Source organism: Lacerta agilis, chromosome 6 (assembly GCF_009819535.1).
Source record: "Lacerta agilis isolate rLacAgi1 chromosome 6, rLacAgi1.pri, whole genome shotgun sequence".
Taxonomy (NCBI): Eukaryota; Metazoa; Chordata; class Lepidosauria; order Squamata; family Lacertidae; genus Lacerta; species Lacerta agilis.
Genome location: NC_046317.1, coordinates 728,445 through 754,463, shown reverse-complemented (window position 1 = coordinate 754,463; position 26,019 = coordinate 728,445). Strand labels below are relative to the sequence as shown.

The 26,019-nt window shown below is 43.8% G+C and overlaps 1 protein-coding gene across 2 annotated transcripts in view; it reads left to right on the top strand.

Annotated features, from left to right (window-relative positions):
- SUCO (SUN domain containing ossification factor) overlaps positions 1-22,521 on the top strand; it is a 45,364-nt gene extending 22,843 nt beyond the window's left edge. The window contains exons 9-24 of one of the 2 annotated variants that reach the window (XM_033151158.1): positions 604-671; positions 1,882-1,989; positions 2,410-2,515; positions 6,760-6,780; positions 6,993-7,048; positions 7,426-7,517; positions 9,083-9,148; positions 10,678-10,752; positions 13,010-13,094; positions 13,604-14,737; positions 15,550-15,637; positions 16,681-16,785; positions 17,373-17,527; positions 19,624-19,715; positions 20,421-20,476; positions 20,692-22,521. In XM_033151158.1, the coding sequence (XP_033007049.1) occupies positions 604-671; positions 1,882-1,989; positions 2,410-2,515; positions 6,760-6,780; positions 6,993-7,048; positions 7,426-7,517; positions 9,083-9,148; positions 10,678-10,752; positions 13,010-13,094; positions 13,604-14,737; positions 15,550-15,637; positions 16,681-16,785; positions 17,373-17,527; positions 19,624-19,715; positions 20,421-20,476; positions 20,692-21,138 (2,754 nt within the window). In that variant the 3' untranslated portion in view covers positions 21,139-22,521. The remainder of the gene's footprint in view (positions 1-603; positions 672-1,881; positions 1,990-2,409; positions 2,516-6,759; positions 6,781-6,992; positions 7,049-7,425; positions 7,518-9,082; positions 9,149-10,677; positions 10,753-13,009; positions 13,095-13,603; positions 14,738-15,549; positions 15,638-16,680; positions 16,786-17,372; positions 17,528-19,623; positions 19,716-20,420; positions 20,477-20,691) is intronic. The other variant, XM_033151157.1, reaches the window with a different exon arrangement.
- The last annotated feature ends 3,498 nt before the right edge of the window (positions 22,522-26,019 follow it).

Below are 26,019 nucleotides of genomic sequence, written 5' to 3'. Positions count from 1 at the left end.
CATTTTAAAAGGGCATGGGGTGTCAATTAACCCAGCCTTAGAGATCTGGCTGTGAATCTGTGGATGAGATGTTTCTTAAACTTAGCTCTCCACAAATTAATGCCCGCACTGTTTATTGATCATCTTGGTCTTCATATTGGAACATAAATTTATGACTGCTTTTCTTGTTCAAAATGTGGCTGAGTATTTCTCTTAACACTTCTTTAGAAAGCCAACACTTGTTTCCCCAGGATTAGCAGAGTAACACAGTGTTCCAAACATAAGAAGATGGCCGTGGTCCCATCTGTCTTGCTGGCTGTGGCTCTCTAGGGTTTCAGACAAGTCTTTCCAGGCCTTACCTGGAGATGCTGCATTTCACACCTGGGACCTTCTGCACACGAAAGGTGGTCTCCTGCCATTGAGCTGTGTTGCAGTTAAAGACTTGCAAGCAACGTGACCTGTCTTCAGGGTTATTGTCAGTGTTTTAACTGATAAGGGACACACAAATAATAAATTAAACCAAAGACATGTTGAGATTTCTAAAAGTACTAGCAGTAAAAAAGAGGGCAGGATTCTTTTAAGTGTTATTAACACTTAATGAAGTGTTATTTTCCTTCTTTATAGAGTACATCAGCAATACTAATGGAGAATATGGATCTCTACATGCTGAATCCATGCAGTACTAAAATCTGGTAAGTCGTTATACAGCTAAGTGAAATAAATATCTTTTATGCCCCGGAATTGTCTACAGTTTCTGGCAGGCCTTGGTAGCTAAGCATTGTATGCTACTAGCCTTGTGTGAAATGTGATTGCACCATGATATTGCAGCAATTTATAAAGCATTTTCAAAGAAGATACTGGTTTCATCAGAGGGAATGAAGTTATGTTGTTGTTGTTCAGTCGTTCAGTCGTGTCCGACTCTTCGTGACCCCATGGACCAGAGCACGCCAGGCACGCCTATCCTTCACTGCCTCTCGCATTTTGGCCAAACTAATGAAGTTATACATAAGAAATAATTATTAAAGATATAAAATGGCTTTGACTTTTAAGTATATTAATTGCACAGCTTCATGGTTTTTCTTTCTAGTTTTTTTCCACATGCAAGTAAATAATTTTGCTAAGGCCCAGATATTGCACAGCAATCACATTTTCATTACAAAACCCAAAATGTAGGGGAAACATGGAGTTTGGCCAGTGAAGCACCTATTTTAATTCCTAAGAATGTTTCTTTCAAAAGTAAAATAAAAGTTTTTCAAGAACTTTTAAGAAGCAGGAGTCTTGTGGCATCTTGAAAACTTATACCCCCCGCCCAAAAAAGGTTTAGTCTCTAATACTTTGCTTTTTATTCAGGATTCATAATAAAACCTGATCTTTTGCATGTAAAATCCTATCTTCAGAATGGCTCAAAAGGTTATAATTTGACTAACTTCCAACTACTTCTGACTGGAAATTGACCCCTCGCTACATTCTTTTATGACTAAAATCCTAGAAATGCTAAGTACCACTGAACTCGGTGTGACATCTGAGTAAGCATGCATAGGGTAGGGCTCCAAAGCACATTGAAGATTGGCTTAAGGAAGGCTTGTCTGCCCACTGTAATGCACTAAATTCTTACACAGAATTATTAACCATTTCACAACTTGGTCTTCAAATGTAAACTTCTAATAAACTGGGCTAGGAATTCATCAAAGAAATGGAAGGAAATCCACAGCCCTGCCCTGCATAAAGTCTGCCTAAGCCCCCTCTCTGTGCTTCACTCAGCACTTGCCTGAGCAGGAAGTGACTTCTAAGGATTGCTGGTGCTATCTATACGTGAAAATGCACACGAAGGGCATTTTGAAGCATGTTTCCATGGTGAATTCTACCTAGTCAATTCAGCTGGACTTTCTCCCCACCTGCCAGGTTTGTCGTTGAACTGTGTGAACCAATTCAAGTGAAGCAGCTGGACATTGCCAACCATGAGTTATTCTCATCTACTCCCAAGGACTTTCTGGTGTCTATCAGCGACAGGTATGTGAATGTGAATGTAAGGTTTCTTTCTTTTGCTGCAACAGCTGCTGAAGTTTCATTATCTGGGATGGGCACATCGTTGCCAGTCGTTGGGACACCTATTTGATTTGTCAGTCTGTCATGCCAGCCAGGGGGTGGGCAGGTGGGCAAATTGGTAAACAGAGTATGGTTTTGGTAGTCCACAGCTTTAAAACTGCCAGCTTTCTAAGCCAAAATGTACTGAGGTTGCCACTGAAATCCTTTATTCTTCATCTGCACTAGGTGGCTTAAGCGTTATCCATTGTAACCTTGCATCTGCAATAGAGTGTTCAGGATGCCCATTGCAATAACAGCCATTTTTGTGTATTATAAGGGAGGTTCTGAATTCGTTAGTTTCTGAGAGGTTACTGTGTGTTCATTCTGGTGTGTGTTGTGTTCTAGGTATCCAACAAATAAGTGGGTCAAGCTAGGCACTTTCCATGCCAGAGATGAGAGAAATGTCCAGAGCTTCCCTTTGGATGAACAGATGTATGCCAAATATGTAAAGGTAAGTTTCTGCAGTTACTACACGTTTCTCACTTGTTCCGTTGATTGTAGTCATGCCACTTCACATACCTACCAAAGTGTATGGTGATGTATACACTGCTTGATTGCAAAAAACCCTCCAAGTGCCTGTGCATTCCTGCATTGCAGTGGCCTTTGTTGTCCCTTCCAACCCTACAATCCTGTGATTCCATGCCTGCAGAGCCATAGGAGGGTCCAACCAAGTCTGTATGAATCACAAATGTATGTGAATCCTTACCAGTACCTAATCTTAGACAACTGCAAGTTCGGACAGTCATGACAGGTACCTACAGCTGGAGGACCTCCTTTCAGTCCTCCTTTGGCCTGTGCTGTTGGCAAAGAGAGAACACTCCCTGCCGCTGCTGCCGCCTGTTTCTCTACACTTTTCTTATTTGCAGCTTTTTTTGTTGTCTTCCAACTGCAGGTGAAACCAAGCAAGGAATACTGCTAGGGCACTTTGTATGTGCCCTGTCAGATGTTGTAGAACTCTTAGCTACCATCAGCCCCAGCCAGCATGTTGTGCCCCACCCCCAAAGATGTTGAGCTACAAGTTAGCCACCCTTGTTTCAAGATAGGATATGCTCTTCACTAACTCTCATTATTGTGTTCAGTCCAACTCCATTTTTAAAAAGTAGAAATAAAGAGAGAATGAAATGGACCTGCTGGGCAACTTAAATGCTGCCCCTTAAGGGGAAGGAAAATGGGTGCTTGTCCTTTTAAAAGTGACTGCAACCATAGGAGCCAACTCCTAGGGTCTAAGGGGGGCTTTGGTCTCCCCAATAAAATATTTGACGTGGCTGGGTCACTCCAAAGTAGATTGGCATTGCCGTTCAGATGTGTGGCCGCGTCGTGTGCTCAGTTACGCAGAGCGGGACTTACCTGGGCCCCCAATACATTATTCAAGTTTGTACCCCTGACTACAACTGAACCAGCAAACACCTTTGCTTGCTTCAAGTACAAGAGTTCAACTAAGTTGGGAACAAACAGCCCTTTTCCTCCTAGGTGCTTTGGGTCAGGCATGTCCAATTGCCAGCAATCTGCGATCTACTATCGAGTATCAAAAACTGGCAGTGATCTATCACACTCTCCCATTGCCATTCTTCAACTTAAACATACAGGGTGAATCTTTTAAAAGAGGCCCCGTGGAACATGTGTACTCTGTATCCACGGGGCCTCTTTTAAAGGACTCACTCCGCATTATATTTGGCTGCGGAAACCCAGCCAGATGGGTGGGGTATAAATAATAAACTACTATTATGCTAAAAATAATAACATATTATTACCCCCCCCCCCAGCAGCCTCCTCCCAGGGTCCTTGGCACGCGTGGGAAGCCTACACGCCCCAAAATGTCCAATTCCTCCTTTACCGGACAACAAGCTCTGTGGGGTGGGGGGCTTACTTTCGAGTAAACGCTGCTAGGCTGGAGCTGGAAAGGTGGGGAAAGGTCAGCGTCCACACAGAACTAGGAGGGAGAGCAGAGGGGCGGGGGACATGGCGCTTTCTTTCCGCAGGAGAGGGGGGGGGTGTCACCATCTCTCTCCACGCACCGCCCACGGCTCCCTCTGCAGCGCTGCAGCCCGTGCGCCTCCCTGCCCCCCCCACCCCTCTGCTTGCAGCTTGCAGGGGGCGGAGGTAGATGCCTCGCGCCTTTCCAGGGCCAGCCAGCTGACTGGGCGTTGGGTAAAGCCAGCAGTCGGAACGGGGTGCTTGAGGAGGCGGTGCCAGCACCCGCCAGAGCACGTGCTGTGGCGGTGAGCAAGCCTGGCTAAGCGGAGCCTTGACCTGCCATGCCCCCTGTGGAATCGCTCCAGCCGCAGTCGAGCGCGCACTAAGCACCCGACGGCCATGGGAGAGGGTGGAGGCAGTGAGGCATGGCCGTGCAATCGACCAAAATCCATCCTGCGATCGACTGATTGATAGCGATTGACGGCTTGGACATGTCTGCTGTAGGCCATCAGGTTGTCTGACCATTTATACCTTTAGGGCAGAGAGTTTGCAGGACACTTCCTTGCGATGGGCTGCGTGTGTGATAAATGTATGTCTCCTCTATGGCAGCGCCAGCTGTTCCAATGCAGTTTGAGACGCTGGCCTGAGGAGTTGCCCTGCCCCCTCAGAGATCCTCATCACAGGGGGTGTTTTGCAGCATCCCCTGTAGAACCTCCGCTGACAGTCCTAGTTCTGCCTAGTCATCAGTATTCAGCTCCTGCTGCCCCTCATCTGAAGTGGGGGGTCATTTGTGTGGAATCACTGTATGCCAAAAGGGGCACATGATGTGGAACCCAGAGAGTTGTAGGGCAAATAGTTGTGAAGGGGGGGTGTTTTGTGTGTTAGATAAAGGCACTAAATGGGGGAGAGGGGAGGTTCCATTGATGAAGAAGAATAGTTGAGCTTGCAGGTGCAGAGAGCAGCTTCAGAACCTGTTGGGGTTCGTGGGAAGAATGTGAGCAGTCTGCTTCTCACGCACCGGGAACCCCAGCTTATGTCACTGTCCTTTCAAAATCTTCAGCTTCCCTTTTTTACTAAGAGAAAATGAAGAGGGTTACGAAAGGTTAATGGAAACATGTGGAAGGGGGAAAAACATGGCTTAAAAAACAGGTTAAAAATAAAATATTGCGAAAGTGGCTGCTGGTTTTCCAGGTACATACACCTGTAGGGAATATTGTTAGCCATTCGCAAGCAGAGATTTTGTACATGAGAAGATAGACTGGAGACCAAATTTATTAATAATAAGAATAATAATTCATTATTTGTACCTCGCCCATCTGACTGGGTTGCCCCAGCCACTTTGGGCAGCTTCCAGCATATATAAAAACACAGTAAAACATTAAACCTTAAAAAGCTTCCCTATACAAGGCTGCCTTCACACGTCTTCTAAAAGTTGTGTAATTCTTATCTCCTTGGCATCTGATGGGAGGGCGTTCCACAGGGGAGGCACCACCGCCGAGAAGGCCCTCTGCCTGGTTCCCTGTAGCTTCACATCTCACAGTGAGGGAACCGCCAGAAGGCCCTCGGCGCTGGACCTCAGTGTCCAGGCTGAACGATGGGGGTGGGGACGCTCCTTCAGGTATGCAGGACTGAGGCCATTTAGGGCTTTAAAGGTCAGCACCAACACTTTGAATTGAAACGTACTGGGAGCCAATGTAGATCTCTCAGGACCGGTGTTATGTGATCTCGGTGGCCACTCCCAGTCATCAGATAAGAATTAAATACAGATTATAGGAACATAAACAAAATCTTTGGATTTGCATGCAAACCTAGGAGTTTAACAATTCCTGAACATGAACAGCCAGCCTTTTAGGAAGTAAATAAAATACCCTTAGTAAAATAGTATGTGCTGTGTTCCTACCTTGGTTAGAATTTTAAAAAAATATATACACAAAGGTAGGAATGAAACATAAAGCTGCAAAGCTTCTTCATTCATATTCATAATTTCTACCTTAATGGGGCTGACTCTTAATTATGTACCAGTATTGTACATAATGTGATTTATGTTTGATTTTCTAAGCCAGAGCTATTCAAACTGTGTGTCGCAACACGTTAGTGTGTCGGCTGCAGTGCGCGAATGCTTCCCATGCTCTTCCCGGGGCTGGAAAGGGGTTAGTTTAGCTTCCAGTTTGCTAGTAAAACTGAATTAATGTGTCACGAAATAATGCATGTCTAAAAAGGGTGTCACTAACACGACAAGTTTGGAAAGTTCTGTTCTAACCTATTATCTTAAAATAGAGAAGCCATTATATTTTGGCAGATCAGTAACTGATATTTGCAAGAGGCAACCTTAGTTAGGTTTTTTTTTTAAGCTGTCTTCCAAAAACTACCTGTAGGTTTATTTCTTCTGCTGTAGTGCAGTTAGATCAAATCCAAAAGTAACAGATTTAGGAAGTAGAAACTAATTTTATATCACACAGTTAACAAATGAAAACATCTAATAGCAGTGTTTTTTTCCTTGGTATACAGTCGGTACTGTAATTTTTATGCATGTCAAGGTTTTGATCATATAACAAGAAGCTGGAATTTTACTCTGCATGTTATTGTAGACATTAATGTGTGCATCTTACCTTTCCTTGCAAATGCATCCTTTGTAGCGATTATTTGGGCAGGAGGCAAAGAGGGAAGGAAGGGTAACAGACAGTGGTCATGTTCCGTAATTCTTGTAAGTTGCTAATACTGTTGCCTGTGGCATGCATACAGTCTATTGACACTTCTTTCCCCCCTTTTCTCTTGCTTCAGATGTTCATCAAGTACTTAAAGGTTAGCAACATCTTCGTAACGTTGGGTGCCTAGAACGTGGGTGTATTCTTTGGCTCAGCACACTAATGCATGGCAAGAATTAGAGTCGGGCAAGATCTTTTCTGTTACCGCATGGCTAATATAAACATTCTTTTTCTATTTTGTTATGAAAACTGTTACTTGGTGCATCTGCAGGCCATTCATTATTAAATGCTCTTTTTTTAATTCTTTAGGTGGAGTTGGTATCACATTTTGGATCAGAACACTTTTGTCCTTTAAGCCTTATAAGGTAATAGTTGATGAAATTGAGCAGATACTTCTAGTCTCCTGTCACCGTGAAACATATTTTTCTGGTGCTACCCCCCCCCTCCACTCCCCACATAACTAACAACCCCAGCCACTGAGTTTCAAAAACACATTGGTGTTTGCAAAAGCCATTTATATAGAAAGACTTGATAACACTCACTGTAACAGGTATCTTGAGAACTAAGTGGCTTTGTCTATAAAGTTGTTGTATACAAAGAGGAAATGTGCGAAGTCTTGAAACAGTGAGAACTTTCATCTGCTATGCACCTCAGTTTTACACAGGATGCCAGGTAGACAAACTCCCTCTGGGGAGATGGAAACTGCCTCCGTTTCCATTTTAATTAAATATGTTTTTTACAGGGTGTTTGGAACTAGCATGGTTGAAGAATATGAAGAAATAGCTGATTCACAGTACCAGTCTGAAAGACAAGAGCTTTTTGATGAAGACTATGGTAAGGAAGCAGCCTGGTCACAATTTAAGATTAGATTGAATTTTTTGCTAATCATTTCTAAATAATAAGCGAAACCCAGAATGCTGGGCGGGCAAGGTGGCCAAAAGAAGTACTGAGGACACTAAGCTGGGCAGGAGAGGAAGCCTGAAAAAGACCAACCAAGGATTAGAAATGGTGAGGTGGGCTTTTTGTATATTGCAATTACCCATGAGATCATTGTGATATTGGTCTAAAAGTCTAGCTGTGAAAACTCGGGGTGGGGGTCAATTGAAGCAAATTTCAAGCATACGTTTGCAAACTATAAGGGCCGGAAAGTGCATTTCCTAAACCTGGTGAAATTTCAGTGAGAGAAGTGGCTGAATAAGACTGCAGTCAGAGAATGGGATTTAGTGCCTTACAAAAACCTTTAATTTCTTGCAAGATCAGCAGAAATGGAATTAATTATGCAGAATAAATGGTGCAAATTACACAGATTCTGTCAGATTCACCTTCCCTAGGCTCACAATTCCTGATTATTATTTTTTAGTATCCTTCCATGAGCCATGGGCTTTCCCTTCAAAGGTCTTCACCTTTAAGAAGACCTACAACCAGGAACATTTTTCAAAGGGGCCCAAAGTCCAGCAAACAGTGGCAGAGCAGCAAGATTGTAAACGCTGTTGCTAGATTTGTTAAAGTGCTTCAGTTTTACTAAATATTAATAAAATTGTATCAAAAGTAAAAAGAAGGCTCTTAACGCCTTGTAAGTTAGCTTCATCATGTTTGCATTCCTTGTTCATAGCATTGTAAGGCAAGATATTTATTTTCACAGTCAATTGGGCAGAATACTGCTTGCATGTTTTTCCTTCTGCCCCCACAGATGACTGGAGACTTGAAAATTTGGCTAGGAGGCTGGAATATATTTTGACAGAACTATGCCTCCTTGTGTCTATAACTTTTTCTGCATAAGTTTCATTAAAAAGACAGTTTAGCCCAGTGCAGATTTTCCCATCACCACAACTCTCTGATGGCAAAAGCCATACCTAGGGACAATTTGTGAGTCTCAGCCGGGAACTTGATGAGGTCAGGTGAGACCTACAAGGCACTGGGGAAGGTGGGGGATTGGCTTAATTTCACAAGTTGCATCGAACCCCCTGGATAGGGAAGTGAGAAACATCCTCAGCTGGACACCTGGAGGGGCTCCTGCATCAGGCCGTAAGAGCTGCTGCTGTTGCCATGGGTTGCAGTGGGGCAGCAGCAGCTTTCCCTTTGTCTCTTTCTCTTTGCAGTGGCAGGCGGCTTTCCCTTGGGGTGGCGGAGGGCAGGGGAGAGAGATCAGTCCTGCTAGGGGCAGGGATGGGCTAAGAAGAGAAGACAAGGGCACAGCTCTCTAGTGGCAGAGAGGGCCACCATTGCAGCTTTCGACTGGGATTTGACATGAAGAAGTTAATATTTTGTCTTGGGAGTATTTTAATGAAAAGATGACATACAATTTTTTTAGCACCACCTATTCTAATCGCTTTATGAGGTGCTTTTGAGGTAAAAAGGTGTGCGATTTGCAATTAAGTGTTTTCTTCTATTGTAAACAGATTATCCTTTGGACTACAATGCAGGAGAAGAGAAATCTTCAAAAAATCTTCTTGGCTCTGCCACAAGTGAGTAATTACAGGGATGTGTTTTTGAGGGGGAGCTAAGATACTCTGCACATTCTTAGAATCCAGGTAGGAAAGAGTCCAGAAATTCACCTTGAAATGCACAAAGGGCAGAGACATTCAGAGACATTTGCCAGGTGTATGGAAAAGTTGGAAACTGCTCTAGCAGAAGCAGCATTGCTTGTAAAGATTTCCGTGGTTTCCAGTTGCACAATATGTAGTTGTGTAGTGGTTAGTCTTGGGCTGGGGAGACCTGGGTCTACTTCCCCACTTGTTCCTTGGAGCTAATTGAATCACCTTAGGCTGAGAGCTGGACTTGCGTGATCATCTGTTTGGGCAGATGGAATAATTCCTTCCTCTTCCCCCTCCCCACAGATACTAACAATGTAGCAAGTGGCTAAGACCAATCAAGAAACTTGGTTCAGGTTCTGGTTTGGCTTGACCAGGGGTCCCCAAACTAAGGCCCAGGGGCCGGATGCGGCCCAATCTCCTTCTAAATGCGGCCTGTGGATGGTCCGGGAATCAGCGTGTTTTTACATGAGTAGAATGTGTCCTTTTATTTAAAATGCATCTCTGGTTTATTTGTGGGGCATAGGAATTCGGTCATTATTTTTTTCAAAATATAGTCTGCCCCCCCCCCCCCAAGGTCTGAGGGATGGTGGACCGGTCCATGGCTGAAAAAGTTTGCTGATCCCTGAGCTTGACTGTCTGGAACTCAGTGCAGCAACAGTTTGCTGCTGTCTTAACGAAGGCTGCATCTACACAGCTACAGTGGTGCCTCGCTAGACGAAAAGAATTTGTTCTGCGAGTCTCTTCGTCTAGCGATTTTTTCGTCTAGCGAAGCACCAATACAAAGTAGCGGTTTTCGCGACAGAAATTTTTTTCTTTCCGTCTTGCGAGGCAGCCCCATAGACTTTTTCGTCTTGTGGGGCAGCCTTCCGCTAGCAAATGCCTTTCGTCTAGCGAGTTTTTCGTCTAGCAAGGCATTCGTCTAGCGGGGCACCACTGTATTAAGAACACTCTGAAAATGCTTGGAAAAAACCGTTTTAAAGCTCACAGTGGAAAATTTCATTCTAATTTCAGCTATAGAGCGCCATCTGGTGTCTCAGTGTTATAATGCATTTATAATGTTTTATATTTACTAATGTAGCTGAATCCAAAGATGACTACTTTCTCAGTTCTGAGAAACACGGGCAATTGCTTTGTTTGAAGAGTGATCTTGCTTGACATGGGCTGCTAAATGCAAATACATGGACTTCCCCCAGCACTTTTTTCTGCAGGTGGGGATGCTGCTCAGCCATCTCTGGTGAGGGTGTGCTTGGGGGAACTGAGCCTTGGCCACACTTGGGACCCAGCACTACATTTGAGGTGCACAGTTTTGCTATGTGTGCATAATCTGCTACCCAGAAACTGCACCAGCACACCAGACAGCGAAACACGTGTGGGAAAGGAGCAGCTTTGAAAAGACTGGTTTTCTGCAGGCTTTCTTGCGATTTTTAAAATTTGTCTATTTGATCCTTTTATTTTTTTAGATGCCATTTTGAATATGGTGAATATTGCTGCTAATATACTTGGAGCAAAAACTGAAGAAGACTCAACTGACCAAGGTAAATTATTGCAACTTGTTGAAGTGAAGTGACCTTTTAAAATAGATGTGGGGTTGTGTGTTTTTTGGCTCACGTTGGATTTTCTTTCCACTTCTCCATAATGAAGACTTCTCCCCAGTTATCTAAGCCACTGGTAGATGCACCAGTAGTTGTGCTAAGCAGTTCTAGCTCTGGATAGCAGTAGCCTCCCCAGAGATCTCTGCAACAAATATGTTATCCTCAGGGAAAGGGTTGCGGTTCTTCTTCTTCTTCTGCACTGTCCTCCTATGGCCAATTCACCATTTTATTGGTTGATCTACTTACCCACAACCTGAGTCTCCTTGTTGTTGTGTCGCTTTTTTGGGGGGGCACCCTCAGGGAGCCTGGTCTGTGGCTGCTTAAACAGACTCTTTCCTAGGTGCTGCCTGGCTTTCTGCTGAAATATTGGATGTGATACTGGGGAGTGGACATAGGCTGATAGTCCCATCTTACCAACAACTCATTTACAGGATCTGAGTTCTTCACAGAATCTCTGGATCAGTGGCGGAGGAACCATCTCTGGCACCCAGGGCGGGACGCGAAGGGGTGGGGCGAACTGCCCGGTGACACACCCACGATGTCCGTATGGACTGCACATGTGCGGCATGCGCACACGCAGCAACCATACGGGCTGCCGCACATGCGCACTCTGTACAGGCTGCTGCTTGCACGGCGTCTGTATGGACTGCGCATGTGTGGCAGCCCGTACGGACGCCGCGCACCCTTGGCCGCAGCTGGGGGGAGGCAGGGGCCATCTTGTCACACACACACCCCAGAGTGGCACCTGGGGCAGACCGCCCCCAACTTCGTACGCCCCTGCTCTGGATGCCATTTTAATGGAAACCTAAGTCCAGCTACAAGCATTTCACCCAGACATGAGCTGCTAATTGAAATAGCAACTGCCTGAGCCAGTGGCAATCAAGCCTGCTCCCAGAGTTTCTGATCCAGAAATGCCCCCTCCCTCCAAAAATCTGAAATGTGTGAGCAATCCTATATCACCTCATCAGATGAGATGTCACTCTTGGATGTCACTCTATGAGTGTTAGTGTACTGCTGATGGGAACTTCTGCCATTAGTGGGCAGAGGAGCTTCTTATGCTTCAGTTTTGCAGGTATCCCCTTTCAGTACTACACATTCCCATTTTGTTTGTAATTTTCATGATTTGTTTGAGCACACCTGTGTCTCCCTGGGTGCCAGAGTGCCCTAACCTGGATGACATAATAATAGCAGCGACAGCAACAATTTAATATTTATATGCTGCCCACCTTGAGTGGGTTGCCTCAGCCACTCTGGGCGGCTTCCAACACATATAAAAACATAATATGTCAAACATTAAAAACTTCCTGATACAGGGCTGCCTTCAGATGTCTTCTGAAACCTCTGCCTGGTTCCCTATAAGCTCACTTCTCGCAGTGAGGGAACCGCCAGAAGACCCTCGGAGCTGGACCTCAGTGTCCGGGCTGATACTAGAGAAATGCCTAACTACATCTGTATAGATGGAGGCTTCTAAGGCAAGCAGCTTTTCTCAATCCTCCCCATTGTTCTCCAGTTCTCTACATGGGATCTGAACACTGCTCTGAATGCTCTCTCAAAACTCCATTTCTCAGCTATGGCTCTGTATACTCTTAAGAGTTACCTGCTGTAAACAGCCTTCTACATGGAAATTCAGATTTCTCAGAGTTTGAGAAATGTTGTTCTTTCCATAGGTCATCTTTAGGCTGGGTCCATTTGTTCCAGGGCTAGCTGTCTAGTTCAGTATTGCCTGGTCAAACCAGCAGTGGCTGTCTTGAGTTTGCAGGGAAGAGTCTTTCAATCCCAGACCTGCCTGAAGATGTTGGGATTGAGCCCCTGACCATTCGATGATAAAAGCATGTGCTATAACTCTGCAGTATGACCTAGCGGCCAACGACAACCGATGGGGCAGTAGAGACTAGACCTGAGGACTGGAACAGTATAAACACACTGTCCTTGTTCTTCTGTTCTTCTGCTATGGTTCTTCTATAAGTTAGGAGTGAGGCATTTCCTTTCCAGATTCTGGGCTTGGTTTTGGGAGGTAAAGGAGGATGGCTGTCCCTTTTCATTTAACTTTCAACCAACAGCCCTGCCTGGTTACAGAGGAGGATTTTTTTTTGAAATCATAAATCCATTTCACAGGCCATTTGTTTTTGTTTTTATTCTCTGTATTTAACAGTCTTATATGGAATGTGGTATCTTATAAATCTGCATGTCTCTTTGATAGGAAATAAAAGTGTCTCTGAAAATACAACTGCCACTTCCTGGCCAGAACCCAAACTCCCGGAGCCCACCACCATTCCCTCCTTAGAGTAAGTGATTTGCTTGTGTGTTGGACTTTTAAGCTGCCCGGACCCAGAGTCTTTTTTAGCAGATTGCAAATAATATAAATACAATCAAAAGCACCCTTAAGACCAGCGCCCCCATGCTTTCCCATGTCTGTCCTCACCCACATCCATGACTCTTGGCTTGATCATCCTTCCCTGGGTTGTATTCCAAACATGACGTCAGCCCTTAGTCAGGCTTTCCTGGGCCCCCTTGGAATAGTTTAAATCTTCATCTAGTGCCTTCCTTCTATGGAGGGAGAGCTCCATTCTTTCTCACTCTCGACCCATTTCCCAGAACAGTTGCAATCAAATTTAAAAGATATAAAAGACCTTGATATGAAACTCTGGCCATATGTGGAATTGCAGGGCAGATCTCTGAAGCCAGACTCTGTAGGGGTAAGTTAGGAGAAGGGCAGTAACTTTTCGAGTTGGCAGAGGTTTTAGGGATCTGCTAAACTGCACCTTGATGTGTACTTCTAAACTTCTGTTTATAGGCTTGTTACTTCGGAGATCCTACAAATGGATAAAGAGCTGTTAGTCGTAGATGCAACAAGAGAGAGTCCGATTGTTCAGTTAGTCCATGAATATGAAGAGGAAGCAGTTCAGTCCACAGTGACCTTACTGCCCAGTGATGAGCAAGAAGAAGACATACCATGGTTTGAGTCTGAAACACAAATCTATTGCTATGAACTATTGACAGTCTGTTGCGTTTCCAGTTTCTCAGAGTATCTGTACAAGTGGTGTTCGGTGGTAGCGACACTTCACCGTTACCGTAGCAAAAGTGACACCAGTTGGGAAAAATACTACTCGGCTGCTACTTGGCATACCCAGCTGGTTCCAACCAAATCGTTGCCAGTTTTGGTGCATGAACTTCCTTCAGAGGAATTGGACACCTTAATTGCAGAGCCATCTGAAACTGTTGCCAGTGTCTTAAGTAGCATCTTGAATGGGGCTGTGATCAATCAGACGGAGGGCACTTTTGAACTGGAGCCCAGTCACCCACAAACTGTGTCTCAGTCCATTCTCTTGGATGCTACAACAGGAGCTGAGTCCCTGTCTACAGTTGAGGCATCCTCGGAACCTACAAAACTTGAAGCCGTATCTGAAACCCCAGAGGCCCCTTCACAAGAGGAAAGTCCTGCTGAAGAAGATGGAGTTGTTGGGTCTGCTGCAGAGAATCCATCTGCAACCAGCATTGTAATTGAATTCAGTGACATGAACACAGATGAAAAAACCTCAACTGAAATTATTTCAAAACCGACAGAGACTATTCCACAGTCTGAATGTACAGTGGTCACAGAAAGCTATGAGAGCGAAGCAAAAATTAGTTCTTCAGACGTGGAAAAGCAAGTAGTGTCTCTTGTGGAAACATCATCTTTAGAAATAAAGGATGATGAGCAGACAGCTGAGGAAGCATTTCTTGCTATTCCTGTTTCTGGATTGCCACGGACGGCTACAGATTTTTATGCCGAATTGCAGAATTCCACAGACTTGGGTTATGGAAATGGGAATCTTGTTCATGGATCAAATCAAAAAGAGTCTGTGTTTATGAGGCTCAATAACCGCATTAAAGCCCTGGAAGTGAATATGTCTCTCAGCAGTCGCTACTTGGAGGAACTCAGTCAAAGGTAGGCCTAGCTTTCCATAGCCTTGTATTTTCACTTCTGAGACATTTTATAAGTTGATGAAGAAAATCGGTGGGACTAAACTAAACTACTTCCACCCTGAGTATGAGCTAAGCAGCTCCAAAAGTTCTTAAAGGAGATACTGGATCACTCGCATTCTTAGGGAGGTGGTTCTCTAAGCTTCTTTCTGTTTCCTTAGCTAAAGTATGTTCAGTGGTTTAAGAGCGATACACACCAAGTGTGCTTAGGAAAACATGAAGGCCAGGAAGCGCAGCCTTGCTGCATTGGGAAAGATTGCTTCTGTGTGTCCCAAACTTCAAATTTTGCTTCAAGGTGCAAAGGTCCCTTGTGCACATTTAGAAAAATGATTTAAACTAGATACTTGATTGCAAACGTATCCCTTTCAAGGGGTATAGAGACTGAAATTTTGGAAAATGGGGGAGGTGGCAAAAAGTTGTTGAGCTTCTTTTGGGGAGGATGCCAAAAATCACTCACCCGCACACGTTGCAAAATCCGTCTCCTGGCTGTCCCCTTGCCGGCAGAAGCTGCCAATCGCCCGCCCAATTGCCACAGCATTGGCCAGTCAACACCACCCATTGACGCAGCAACCAATAACATGCACAATAGCCGCTGTTGCCAGCTGCAGCAGCAACCAATCAAATGTCCACCCTATGCACTACCCATGTATTAAGACGACCCCCACTTTTTAGCATGAATTTTAAGGGGGGAAACCTAGTCTTATACACGGTAAAGTACTAATTAAAAAGGTTAACTTGTGGGTGCTGTCTTAAGATTCTGTTTAACTCACTTTGTAGATATCGCAAACAAATGGAAGAAATGCAGAAGGCTTTTAATAAAACTATAATAAAACTTCAGAATACTTCACACATAGCAGAACAGCAGGTATGTCTAATGTGTGCAGCGCAAAAAAGGGCCTAACCATGAAATAAAAGCAAAATAAAATAATATTTCTTATTATTAAAATTCGCTTTATTTGCCTCTTAAATACTTGCGGGTCTCATTTTTCCTGGAAATAGTCCATTAGTTGAACGTTCGCATAGTGAATTGACGATTTCCATTGATTCCTATGGGAAATGTTCTAAACCACAGAAGTTTGACTCCAAAATGATGAAAAAGCCAAGGAGAACCCTCTGGGGCTTTACTAAAGTACAAATCACTGCAGCTTCTCAACCAGACTGCAAAAGGCAAACGAGGACGTGAAAAAATGTTCTCTTGTTTTGAATCTGCAGTGTGCATAGTACCAAGTCCTTACTTTCAGAGAAGTGAATTTTCACATAGCGAGCCTTCAGAAAGTTGGACCTGTGTGTATACGCAGGTTTTAAAAAGCCGACAGTTCATGTTTTTTGTAGATGGATTCCTGTTAGTACCCTTCTGTAGTTTTGAATGATGGCTGTGGAGTAAACAGCTTTATTTGATTTTAGTTAGTAGCTAAGGCCATTTCTTCTGCATCTCCTGCAGTTGCTGCTTTCCCCTTCCACTTAGTGGACTTCTTCTGAAGCAGAATATGCAGGTCTGCTGCTTAGCTCTTGAAGCCAAAGACACACTTTGGGTCAAACTACATTTTCTGTCTGCAGCCTGTAGCAGCATCTTGTGAACTGGAGTGACCTGAGTACCATAACAACAGAGAAGCTTTAAAAAAATCCCACAAAGGTGGGGAATAGAGCTGAGATCTTGAACATTGTTCTCAGTGCAGAATTTTCCTATGCACCAGACATTTGCAAAAAAATTAGGGCAATCTAAAGACTGCCAAGAAGGAACCCCTAGTTTATTTTGTTCACAAGTTCTAGGCATTTCTCATTCCCTCATCTTGTCCTTTAAGCCTTGGACTTGTGTCCTCATTAGTATTTTAAACAAGGGCAAGCCTTATCTTGTATGGAAAGCTAGGACGAAAGGGAAAGAATGCTTCACTTCTCTTCTTTGCCTAGGATTTGAAGCAGACAGAGGCCATCCAGCTGCTGCAGGCTCAGCTGACCAACATGACACAGCTCGTCTCCAATCTGTCACTAACTGTGGCTGAGCTAAAAAGAGAGGTAAAAATCTGAATATGTAACAATGTTTTGCAAATGGAATGCTAAACCTAGAACTCCAGCTGTAGATTGCCGTGTAAATAATTCTGTATTTGAGTAAAGCAGATTGCTTACAGATAAATTTGAAGTAACTTCCCCGGTGCAAAAGGAGTTTTTAAGCTCTCCTCTCCCTGGGTACTGGGATGCTCACAGGTGGCCTCGTGAGATGCTGTGAGAGCATTCCAGGGCTCCTGGAGGTGGTGTGCTGGTTCCAGAAGCCCCAGGGTGGTCACTCGGGGGTTCGGATCTAAGCATTTGGGGAAGGTTGGTTGCCTTGAGCACCAAGACCACAAGACTGGACTTCTTGGAGACTTTTGTAAGAATAAAGTAATGCCCAAAGTCCTTAGAATATTGAGAGACCCCAGTATATTTCCAGATAATGAGACATTTGTGGAGGTGGTAGGCCTTTCTCAGCAACTGCTCTATGGATCTCATCCTTTTGTTGATAGAAATGTGGTAGTATTTCATTCAGGCCAGCACATCCTGCCATGTTTCAGCCGCTCAGCTACATGTATTTCACATTTAACCCTTTAAAATCTGTCCTTGTTTAGGTTTCTGATCGCCAAAGCTATCTTGTGATTTCCTTGATCCTCTGTGCCATCCTGGGTTTGATGATCTTTCTGCAGCGTTGCAAAAATAAATCAGAGTTAAATTATGATTACTTCTCAAAAGTTCCCAAAAGTAATCACTATCCTAGTCCGAAAAGGTAACATATTTCCACTTTACTTTTGACTTTTTAATTCTAAGGAAGAACATGAATATAAGAGTGTTTCTGTATTTGACGCTGTCAGTCTTCTTAGTGGTGTCTGCCGCCAGACAACTTTGGAAACTTCCTTCCTAGGGAAGCCAGACTGGCTCCCTCCTTGTGGTCCTTCCATCAGCAGGTGAAGGACCACCTTGTTCCAACAGGCTGCTGGGAACTGGCTGCTTTTCAGGAAAGGGCTGGTGCCATTCTGGTTTTATTCTAATTTTTTTAATTGGTTTAATAGAATTTGTGTCGCTGTTTGTTTATATAGCTTTAATTCTATCAATGTTTGATTGTTTTTAATGCCCCCCAACCTCTCTATTTTCTTTTGGTTCTCATAGACCACAAGGGTGTGCACAGTGTCTGTTTTCAATGCCCAGAACCCATTCTATAAGTCAATTACATTTGGTGTGAGGCCCTGTTGTCATAGACACTGTGAGGTTGAGGAGAAAGAAGGGAGGGGGGTAATGAGCTTTCATTCCTTCACTTGATGTAAGTGCAGAGTTTTTGTCCCTATATTTTTAGCTGCCCTTATTCTTAGCTGTAAGCCACCTGGAGTCCCTGTCAGGGGGAAAGTCAGGGTATAAATATGACCCCCCCAATCATCTGTTTTCTCAGCATTTGTTACCTAAAACTGTTTCTGTCCTGTGACACCATAGTTTTGAGACGGATGCAGTTGCCTTTTGGGTTTCTGCCACTTACTCTGTTTTTGCTCATGTGATTTTATATATGGATTTTATATATGGACTTGGGCTCCAGGACTTATGTGTGCACACTGGTTAAGGGTGACCTTGAAAAGAGAGTGGCGGAGAGTGTGCTTAATTCTTGCTTCCCAGTGTCCTGGAAGATCATCTGCTGCAGGGATGACCGTACATTCTCTCTGCAAGGGGCGATACTTCCTTGGAGGAAATTTGCTTGGGCCTCCCAGCAAACTTTGCAAAATACGAAAACATTGATGTTTTATCTTCTGCAGACACTGCAGATTGATGGAGCAAAGGGTTTAAGTGCCTTGATTCTGGTAGGCCCGTTCAGAAAAGGCACTGCTTTTTATATTCCAAAGTTTCTGGAATTTTCTCCCGGAGCCACATGAGAAAAGGGGCCTTTCTTCCTGCCAGTTCACATTCTCTGTCTCCTTGGGTGTCTCACGCACCTTTGTACTTTGGTGGACCATGATCCTCTTTGCAGGCCTTCGCCTCACCATCCACCTGGGGTGGTAGTCGTGGACTGTCTCCTGCGAGCAGGAAGGCGTTGAAGGTTTTCTTCATGTTTGACACCAGTTGCACCTTTTTTAAAAAAGTTTTTATTACCCAGAGGTTCCTGGAGGGCTGAACTTAGTCTGGGGTGGCTCCTCCCATCAGATGGGACAGGCAGAATTCATGACCACCACCCCTCCAGGGAGACTGGCCTTTCATTGGTTAGAATGCCATTTGAATCCTATTTTTTTACTCTTCTTCTTCTTCTCCTCCTCCTCCTCCTCCTCCTCCTTCTTCCCCTTCTTCTTCTTCTTCTTCTGTTCATTTACCTCCAAGAGGATCCTCTTGATTGAATCCTGCCTGCTGTCCGGAGGGAAAAGCTACTCTGAAGGTTTTGGGGTGCCCTCTGGAAGTCAGCCAATAAGAACTTAGGGCAAGAAAATTTCCTTTCACAGATAATGCCTGTGAAAATGCCATCTGTGGTGTGATTTGCATATTCTGTCCAGCAAAGATTATTTGGAAAGGCATGCTTGATAGATATCCCAGATTCAATGGCTAGCTTACCATAATGCTACAAATATGCTGATGACTATTTAATCCACATCAGTTTTCCCCAGGTCATCTAGGGTTGTGTGCCATAATGTCTCCTGGAGAATTTGTAAGGTTTTCCCCAGCACTGAAGCTGCTGCATGCAACCTGTGCTCTTGGTAACTTAATGAGTTGAAAGGACAGAGTTCTGGGAATTCTCCAGGTTGGAAGTCTTGAATTTGGGTGTAGGACAAGGAACTCCTAAGGAATGGCAGAAAGAAATGAAATAATTATTTCCCATCTGGATCTGAAGTTGCTGTGTATTTTCATCCACAGATGTGTTTCTTCCTATGATGATATGAGTTTGAAAAGAAGAACTTCCTTTCCACTCACCAGGTCTCAGTCTTTTCAGCTGAATAGTAAGGAAGGTAGGAATGTCACAGGTTCAACTACCTGTTTCTGTGTGTATTGTAAAATCTGTACAGTATCAAATACAGAAGAGTATCTGTTTTGTAACGGCGAAAGATCTTGTGCTGGTTTAATTTAGAAGCAACTTGGTAAAAGTAGGGGCAGTTAAAGCCCTCCCTCCACTAGATTTCATTATTTATACCCCCACCCATTTGGCTGGGTTTCCCCAGCTACTCTGGGCAGTTTCCAACACATATAAAAGCATAGTAAAATGTCAAACATTAAAAACCTCCTGATACAGGGCTGCCTTCAGATGTCTTCTCAAAGTTGTAAAGTTCTTTATCTCCTTGACATCTGAAGGGGGCGGTGTTCCACAGGGAGGGCACCACTACCGAGAAGGCTCTGTCTGTTGCTACACCTAATGCTAATGAGTTCTTTCATCCACCAAAGCTGATTTAAATTCAGATTGCCTGGGAAAAAGCAGGTAGCAGGAGTTTTCCCTCTGAGATGGAGGCAGACCCCTCTGCCAAGGGCTGGGAAGGCAGATTTTGACTTCTGCATCTGGAATAGGAGGAGCTTCTTTTCTTGGTCTGTTGAATTCCTCTCAGAGCCCTTCAAAAATATTTTGGCTCTATTCAACCTTGTATTAATAAAGGGAGAATAATAGTTCTGTGTGAAGCTGGTGGTGTGTTTGCATAGTCTGATTTTTGTCCCTTACCTTTTAGTGGATCCAGAGGACTTGTACATTGTAGAACCACTGAAGTTTTCCCCTGAAAAAAAGGTACTTTGTAGAAAGGCAATTTGTTCTAAACTTGCTGCTTGTGCATGCATGTGTGCAATTAGAGTGAATCATGCTTTTTAAAGAAATGGCTAGAGTGTGCTGCTGCTGCTACATTGCACATAAAATAATTTGCAGAAAGTATTGAAAGTGGACCTGGAAAATCCTGCCTCTGGACTGAGGGCCTTTTCTTACCGATTCTGTTTTTCTTTTTTCAGAAGAAACGTTGTAAATATAAAAGTGAAAAAATCGAAACTGTCAGGCCAGTAGCAGAACCAGTGCAGCAGGTAGCTAATGGCGAAATAAAGAGCAGGAAGCCCTTTACCAATCAGAGAGACTTCTCTAATATTGGCGATGTGTATCACTCTTCATACAAAGGTCCCCCGTCGGAAGGGAGCTCAGAAACCTCGTCACAGTCTGAGGAGTCCTACTTCTGTGGCATTTCGGCGTGTGCAGGTTTGTGCAACGGACAAATCCAAAAGACAAAAACTGAGAAGAGGGCTCTCAAACGAAGGAGGTCTAAAGCCCCAGAGCAGGAGAAGCTCCTAAAAACTTTAATACAGACCAAGACGGGATCCTTGCCAAGTCTGCACGATATCATCAAAGGAAACAAGGATTTAACTGTGGGAACACTCGGTGTCACAGCTGTTTCTGGGCACCTTTAAAACGAATTGAACTCTTCATAATGGGAGCTTTTTGTACGACAAATCTTGTAGTATTTGGGTTGACTGGGAAGGAGGGGTTGGCTAATTGGGAAACATTTAGAAGGTACGTTGGTTCTTTTGCAAATAGACAGGACTGTGGCAGCAACCACCCTTCGTTAATAAGCCTCAGCTTTTTCAAGGCTGATTTTCTATGTGGATAACTTTGGGATGGGTGGAGATGGCAGGGTGGGGACTCATTTTATACAGTGTTTTTCACAATTGCTGACGGTGAGGTCTTGAAACTCATTTTGGGTGGAGCAGAGTTAAAACATAAATATTTCCCATATTGCTGTTCCCCTGTTTCTAGCACCTTCCCATATTTATGTGCCTTTTTGTCTATTTATAATACCACTGGAAGGGAGAACTATTTTATTTGTATCTTTAAATCTTCTGGAAATACAACACTACAGTACCAAGGAAGAAGATGCTGGCTTCCATTGAGACTAAGTAATGTGACTAGGATGCTGTGGAAATGCCGCCGGGTAGACTTTCTCTTTGAGATCCGCTTTGCAAACTCACTTGTGGCTGATACATCTTTGATGGTACAGTATCCCTGCTTAGATGTATTACTAAAAACATGTTTTGTAGCCCAACTGACTTGATTAACAGAGATAATTAACATGATGACTTTTAGTTGTCTTCCCGTGCTAATAAATTGGGAGGAAAGAACCATTTATGCCAGTTTTGGATAAAATAGGCTGTCGGTAGAAATGCACCAGTGAGTTTGTCAAGCTTCATGTTCTATTTTCTGTTTCAAAATGTATGTTCATAAAGTTTGCTTTTTGTATTGAATGACCTTATGTTCTTTGTGTGTGTGCCAGTACGCATTTGTACTTTCTCTTGTGAGGTTTTTTTAAAATTGCATATCTGGAATGTGAGTACGTGAGAGTGAATGTGATGGAAGGTCCATTTCGAGAGTTTAGAGGTTGTTGTATAAGTTAACTTATTAAGCACTTTCAGTAGATCCTCCTTTGTTTTCTTTTCTTGAAAGAGCTAATGTCTTTTCCCAAATATCATTCGTAATGTGACTTATTTAAAGCCTGTTTTGAAAATTCCATGTTTGAGTACTTTTTTACAGTGATGAACTTAAGTATGCACAGCTAGCCAGTCAAAGAAGTGGACCTGGTTTTGGTTTTGGTTTTGGTTTTATTTGCTTGTTTGTTTTTTTAATAACATGGATTAAGAAGTGGGTCCAAAACAGAATGGCAATCATAACGGTGATACTGTTTGCGTGAAGCATACAAAATTGAGGCACTAGAACTTGTAATAAGTAACTACGGATTTGTAGTGCCAGTAGAAACTGTGAATTTCCAAATAAATCTGAACACTTGTCTTTAAAATACATTATGTATTTTTCTTTTCATAAATTATTCTGGAGTTGAGCTTCTTCACTGGGTAATCTTGATTTCTGCCAGCAGTTTCAACTATTCTGTTGATGAGACCTTGTGATGCCCCATCTCCACATCCAGGCATCACCAAGCAACGTTGTAAGAGCTTTGGGGTGGGGAGTGCTCTGATCAGGGTGACTAACCTTTTGGGGTCAAGGGCTACATGGACCCTGTCCCGTCCTCCACAGCCCACAACGGCAACTTGGCTTTGGGGGAAGGAAACTTGCTTGTGGTCGATTTTATTTTATTTTTCTAAAGGATTAATTACAGGCCGGGTTTGTTTGTGTGTCAAACCTTTTGGCATCACAAGATAGATAGATAGATAGATAGATAGATAGATAGATAGATAGATAGATATAAAAATATAAACATACTTTTTTTAGACTGATGGAGCAATGTAAAAACACAAAAGAAAGGAATGGCAAATGAGGGAGATAGACAGGGCCCCCAAGGGTTAGAGGGCTTGGAAAGAATAGGCAATCCATGCAGAAAACATGGCTTACTAAGTCAGGAACAAGCACCAGGGGCTCACACTTGTCCGGGCTCACCGTTTGCACCAGCTCTCCTCATATCACAGTTGCTTTAAATCAAATTTTCCTACTATGTTCAAACCAGGAAATTCTGGCTTTGATACTGAATTCCAAACCATTACATCAAGCTAGGATCAAATTCTGGGCATGATCATTGCATCCATTTTGGCCTGAAGAAATGGCACACTAAGGAAGCCTTAGATGTAATTGACTTGAAGTGAGGCTTGTCTCGTAATAAGGGAGTGCAGGTCAATTAGCAGGGCAAGATCAGGTCTTCAGGACTTTGGACAAGTTCTGTGAAAGGCAGGTGGTGGTCATACTTAATTATGCAAACCAATAAACCTGGAAATATTGAAAATGCTCTGCTTAGAATCAGACACTACGAGCTGGCAGAAATTTGTAAGAATAAAATTATTGGATTTAGGCCATGCCTTATTTTTTTTAGTTAGTAACATGTAGGAAAGTAAGCTTCAACAGCTGGTGAGGTGGTGAAGCTTCAGATCCCAGGTTCCTTTTTAAACCTTCTGACTCCCAAATGGGAGTCCTTTCCCTTGGAGGCACATTCATGCTGACCTGCATCTAAGTATCTGCCTTGTTTCTTCAAGGAATAGAATAGAATGCAATACTGATTTGACTCCTAGAGTATCAGCAAGTTTTATCTTCACATCCTCTGGATATTTTGTGACGGTTCAAATATATGAACCTTTTGAAGCCCGAACTTATGTTCATCAAGGACAGGGGTGAACCAGCTTTTAACTTTGTCCTGGTGGAATCAGATGTTGCTGATGTTACCCTCTTTCCCTAGCTCCCAATTCTAACCCTGGACATTTGTGAGAAATACCTTAGTGGTACAGAGTCGACCCCCAATATCTCCAGTCAAGGAATTTCAGATAGCAGGACTAGAAGGTTGTCTGTGTCTTATCTAGGGGAGGTAGACTCTACTTGAGTAGACTCTGCCTGTGGAGGTAGACCCTACTTGAGGCCTGGCAATCTAGGGCAGTTTCCCTTGGTTGCTGTTAAGAGACTCCGACTGCAGGAGCCTTCTCTGCCAAGCTGCTCCACTGCTCAGTGTGATAGTCTGATGCTGTGTGTCTCATCCTTAAGCGCCAGCACAAAGGGATTAGAACCCAAAGCACTCCATCAGCACTTCTAAGTGCCGCCTGCATATAGAAAGTGGGGTTGACTCATGTCCCTCCCACAGGGTCCAGTGGGAGGAAGGCTCACAAGCTTCAGTCACACGGGGGGAATTGTTTTCATAGGCTGCCAAGTTCTAGTTGTATCCCAAAAGGGCAAACCAAAGAAGCAAACCAAGGGTTAATTCATAGTTTCTTCTACCCCGAGGTATTTAATTGAGACCCAGTTGACGAAGGCCTCTGATCCATGGTTTTCCTTGTTCCCAAGAAAGAGAGAGATGCAAAACTCATTTAAATCTCTGGCACCTAAAGAATTCTAAACAAATCTGAGCTCTTTTAAGTACCTTGTGTGCTGGGCTCTTAACCTTTTCTCAGATAATCACCAAAGTGTGTGGTTGTAATAGCCCAACACACAGAGCAAACCTCTGCCCGTATCTGCGGAGAAGGCTTGCGGAGAAGGATGTAGAGGCAACATTGAATATACTTCCATAAGCGGCGGGGAGGAGGGGAGATACTATTTTGTTTAAGGCTGCTATTGCTCGTCCCTTGTATCCAGATTCCAAGAAAAGTTCCACATTTGATTTCACATCATATTCTTCTTGACAGAGACTGTTAGCTATCAGCAGGGTCAAATCTAACAGCTTGATCACAGAAGACTTGATCCCCACTTTGGGATGGTCTTGGGCATTGGGGTGCAGCCTTTGATGTAGTCTGACTGAGATCTCTCATGAACTTTTGCTTCTGCTTTTGCTTGCTGCGGCAACAGGAACCATCCAGCACTGCTTGGCCTGCTGTTGGGTGAAGCGGGCAAAACAGTGTCCGAGTGTCCAACCGGCCTGGGTGGCTGTACGGGTTGGGAGGCAGCAGATACAGGAGCATCATCTGAGCTTGACTGACAGCCCAAACCTGCGCCCCAAGGGATGCTAAACAGGAAGACAGGTGCGCCACAGAGGATGCAAGCAGAAGATTGGGGGACAGGAAGGGGTGAGGAACAGTCAGCTTGCAGGGGAGGAAAAGGAGAGACTAGAGTATGTGCCAACCAAAATGTTGGCAGAAGGCTTCTACTAGCTTGTTTTCATTAAAACTATGACTTTAAAGACACAGTATATCTGATGGGAGAGAACCTCATAGTTCTATACGAAAATTCTAGAAGTAAACAGAAGGTACTTGAAGGCAGAATGATATGGAATAACTTTAGATGAACGGTCAAATTGTTCCGCTTCTCATGGAACTCCTGAAGCACACAGACCCAACCACAAAGTGCTGTAGGCAGAAGAAACTCAGTCTTTCCAGATGGCAATCAGCCTTGCTCAGCTTGGTGTGTTTGGCATGTCACTGATGGGCGTAACTTGCCTTTGTGGAAGGCATATGCCTCACTCGTTGGGTTTGAGCAGACCATGTTTTCGAGAGAGGGGGTTTGAAAGGGATTGCCGCTCATCCCACGGTTGTCTCTGTGAAAATAACATTTGCACGCTCTGCTAGCATCCTCCTTGATCAGAGATGACAGATAATTGTGGTTGCCTTTCTCTATCCACTTTCAGCGACAATTGCATGCCTGACTAGTCCTAGTCAATATGTAGAGTGAGAAAGGGAGGGAATTATTCTTATATACCCTACAAACCTTGTAATAATCCTGCACTCTGTGCTTGTATAGCGCCATGATTATGCTGTCATAAACTCAGCACTGGGGCATCTTCCCTAACTCAAGGACCAATTGCAGCAATGGCGTAACATGTTTGCAAAAGTGGTGATTATATTTTTAAAAGAAGCCCAGGAAGAGCCAAAGCAACA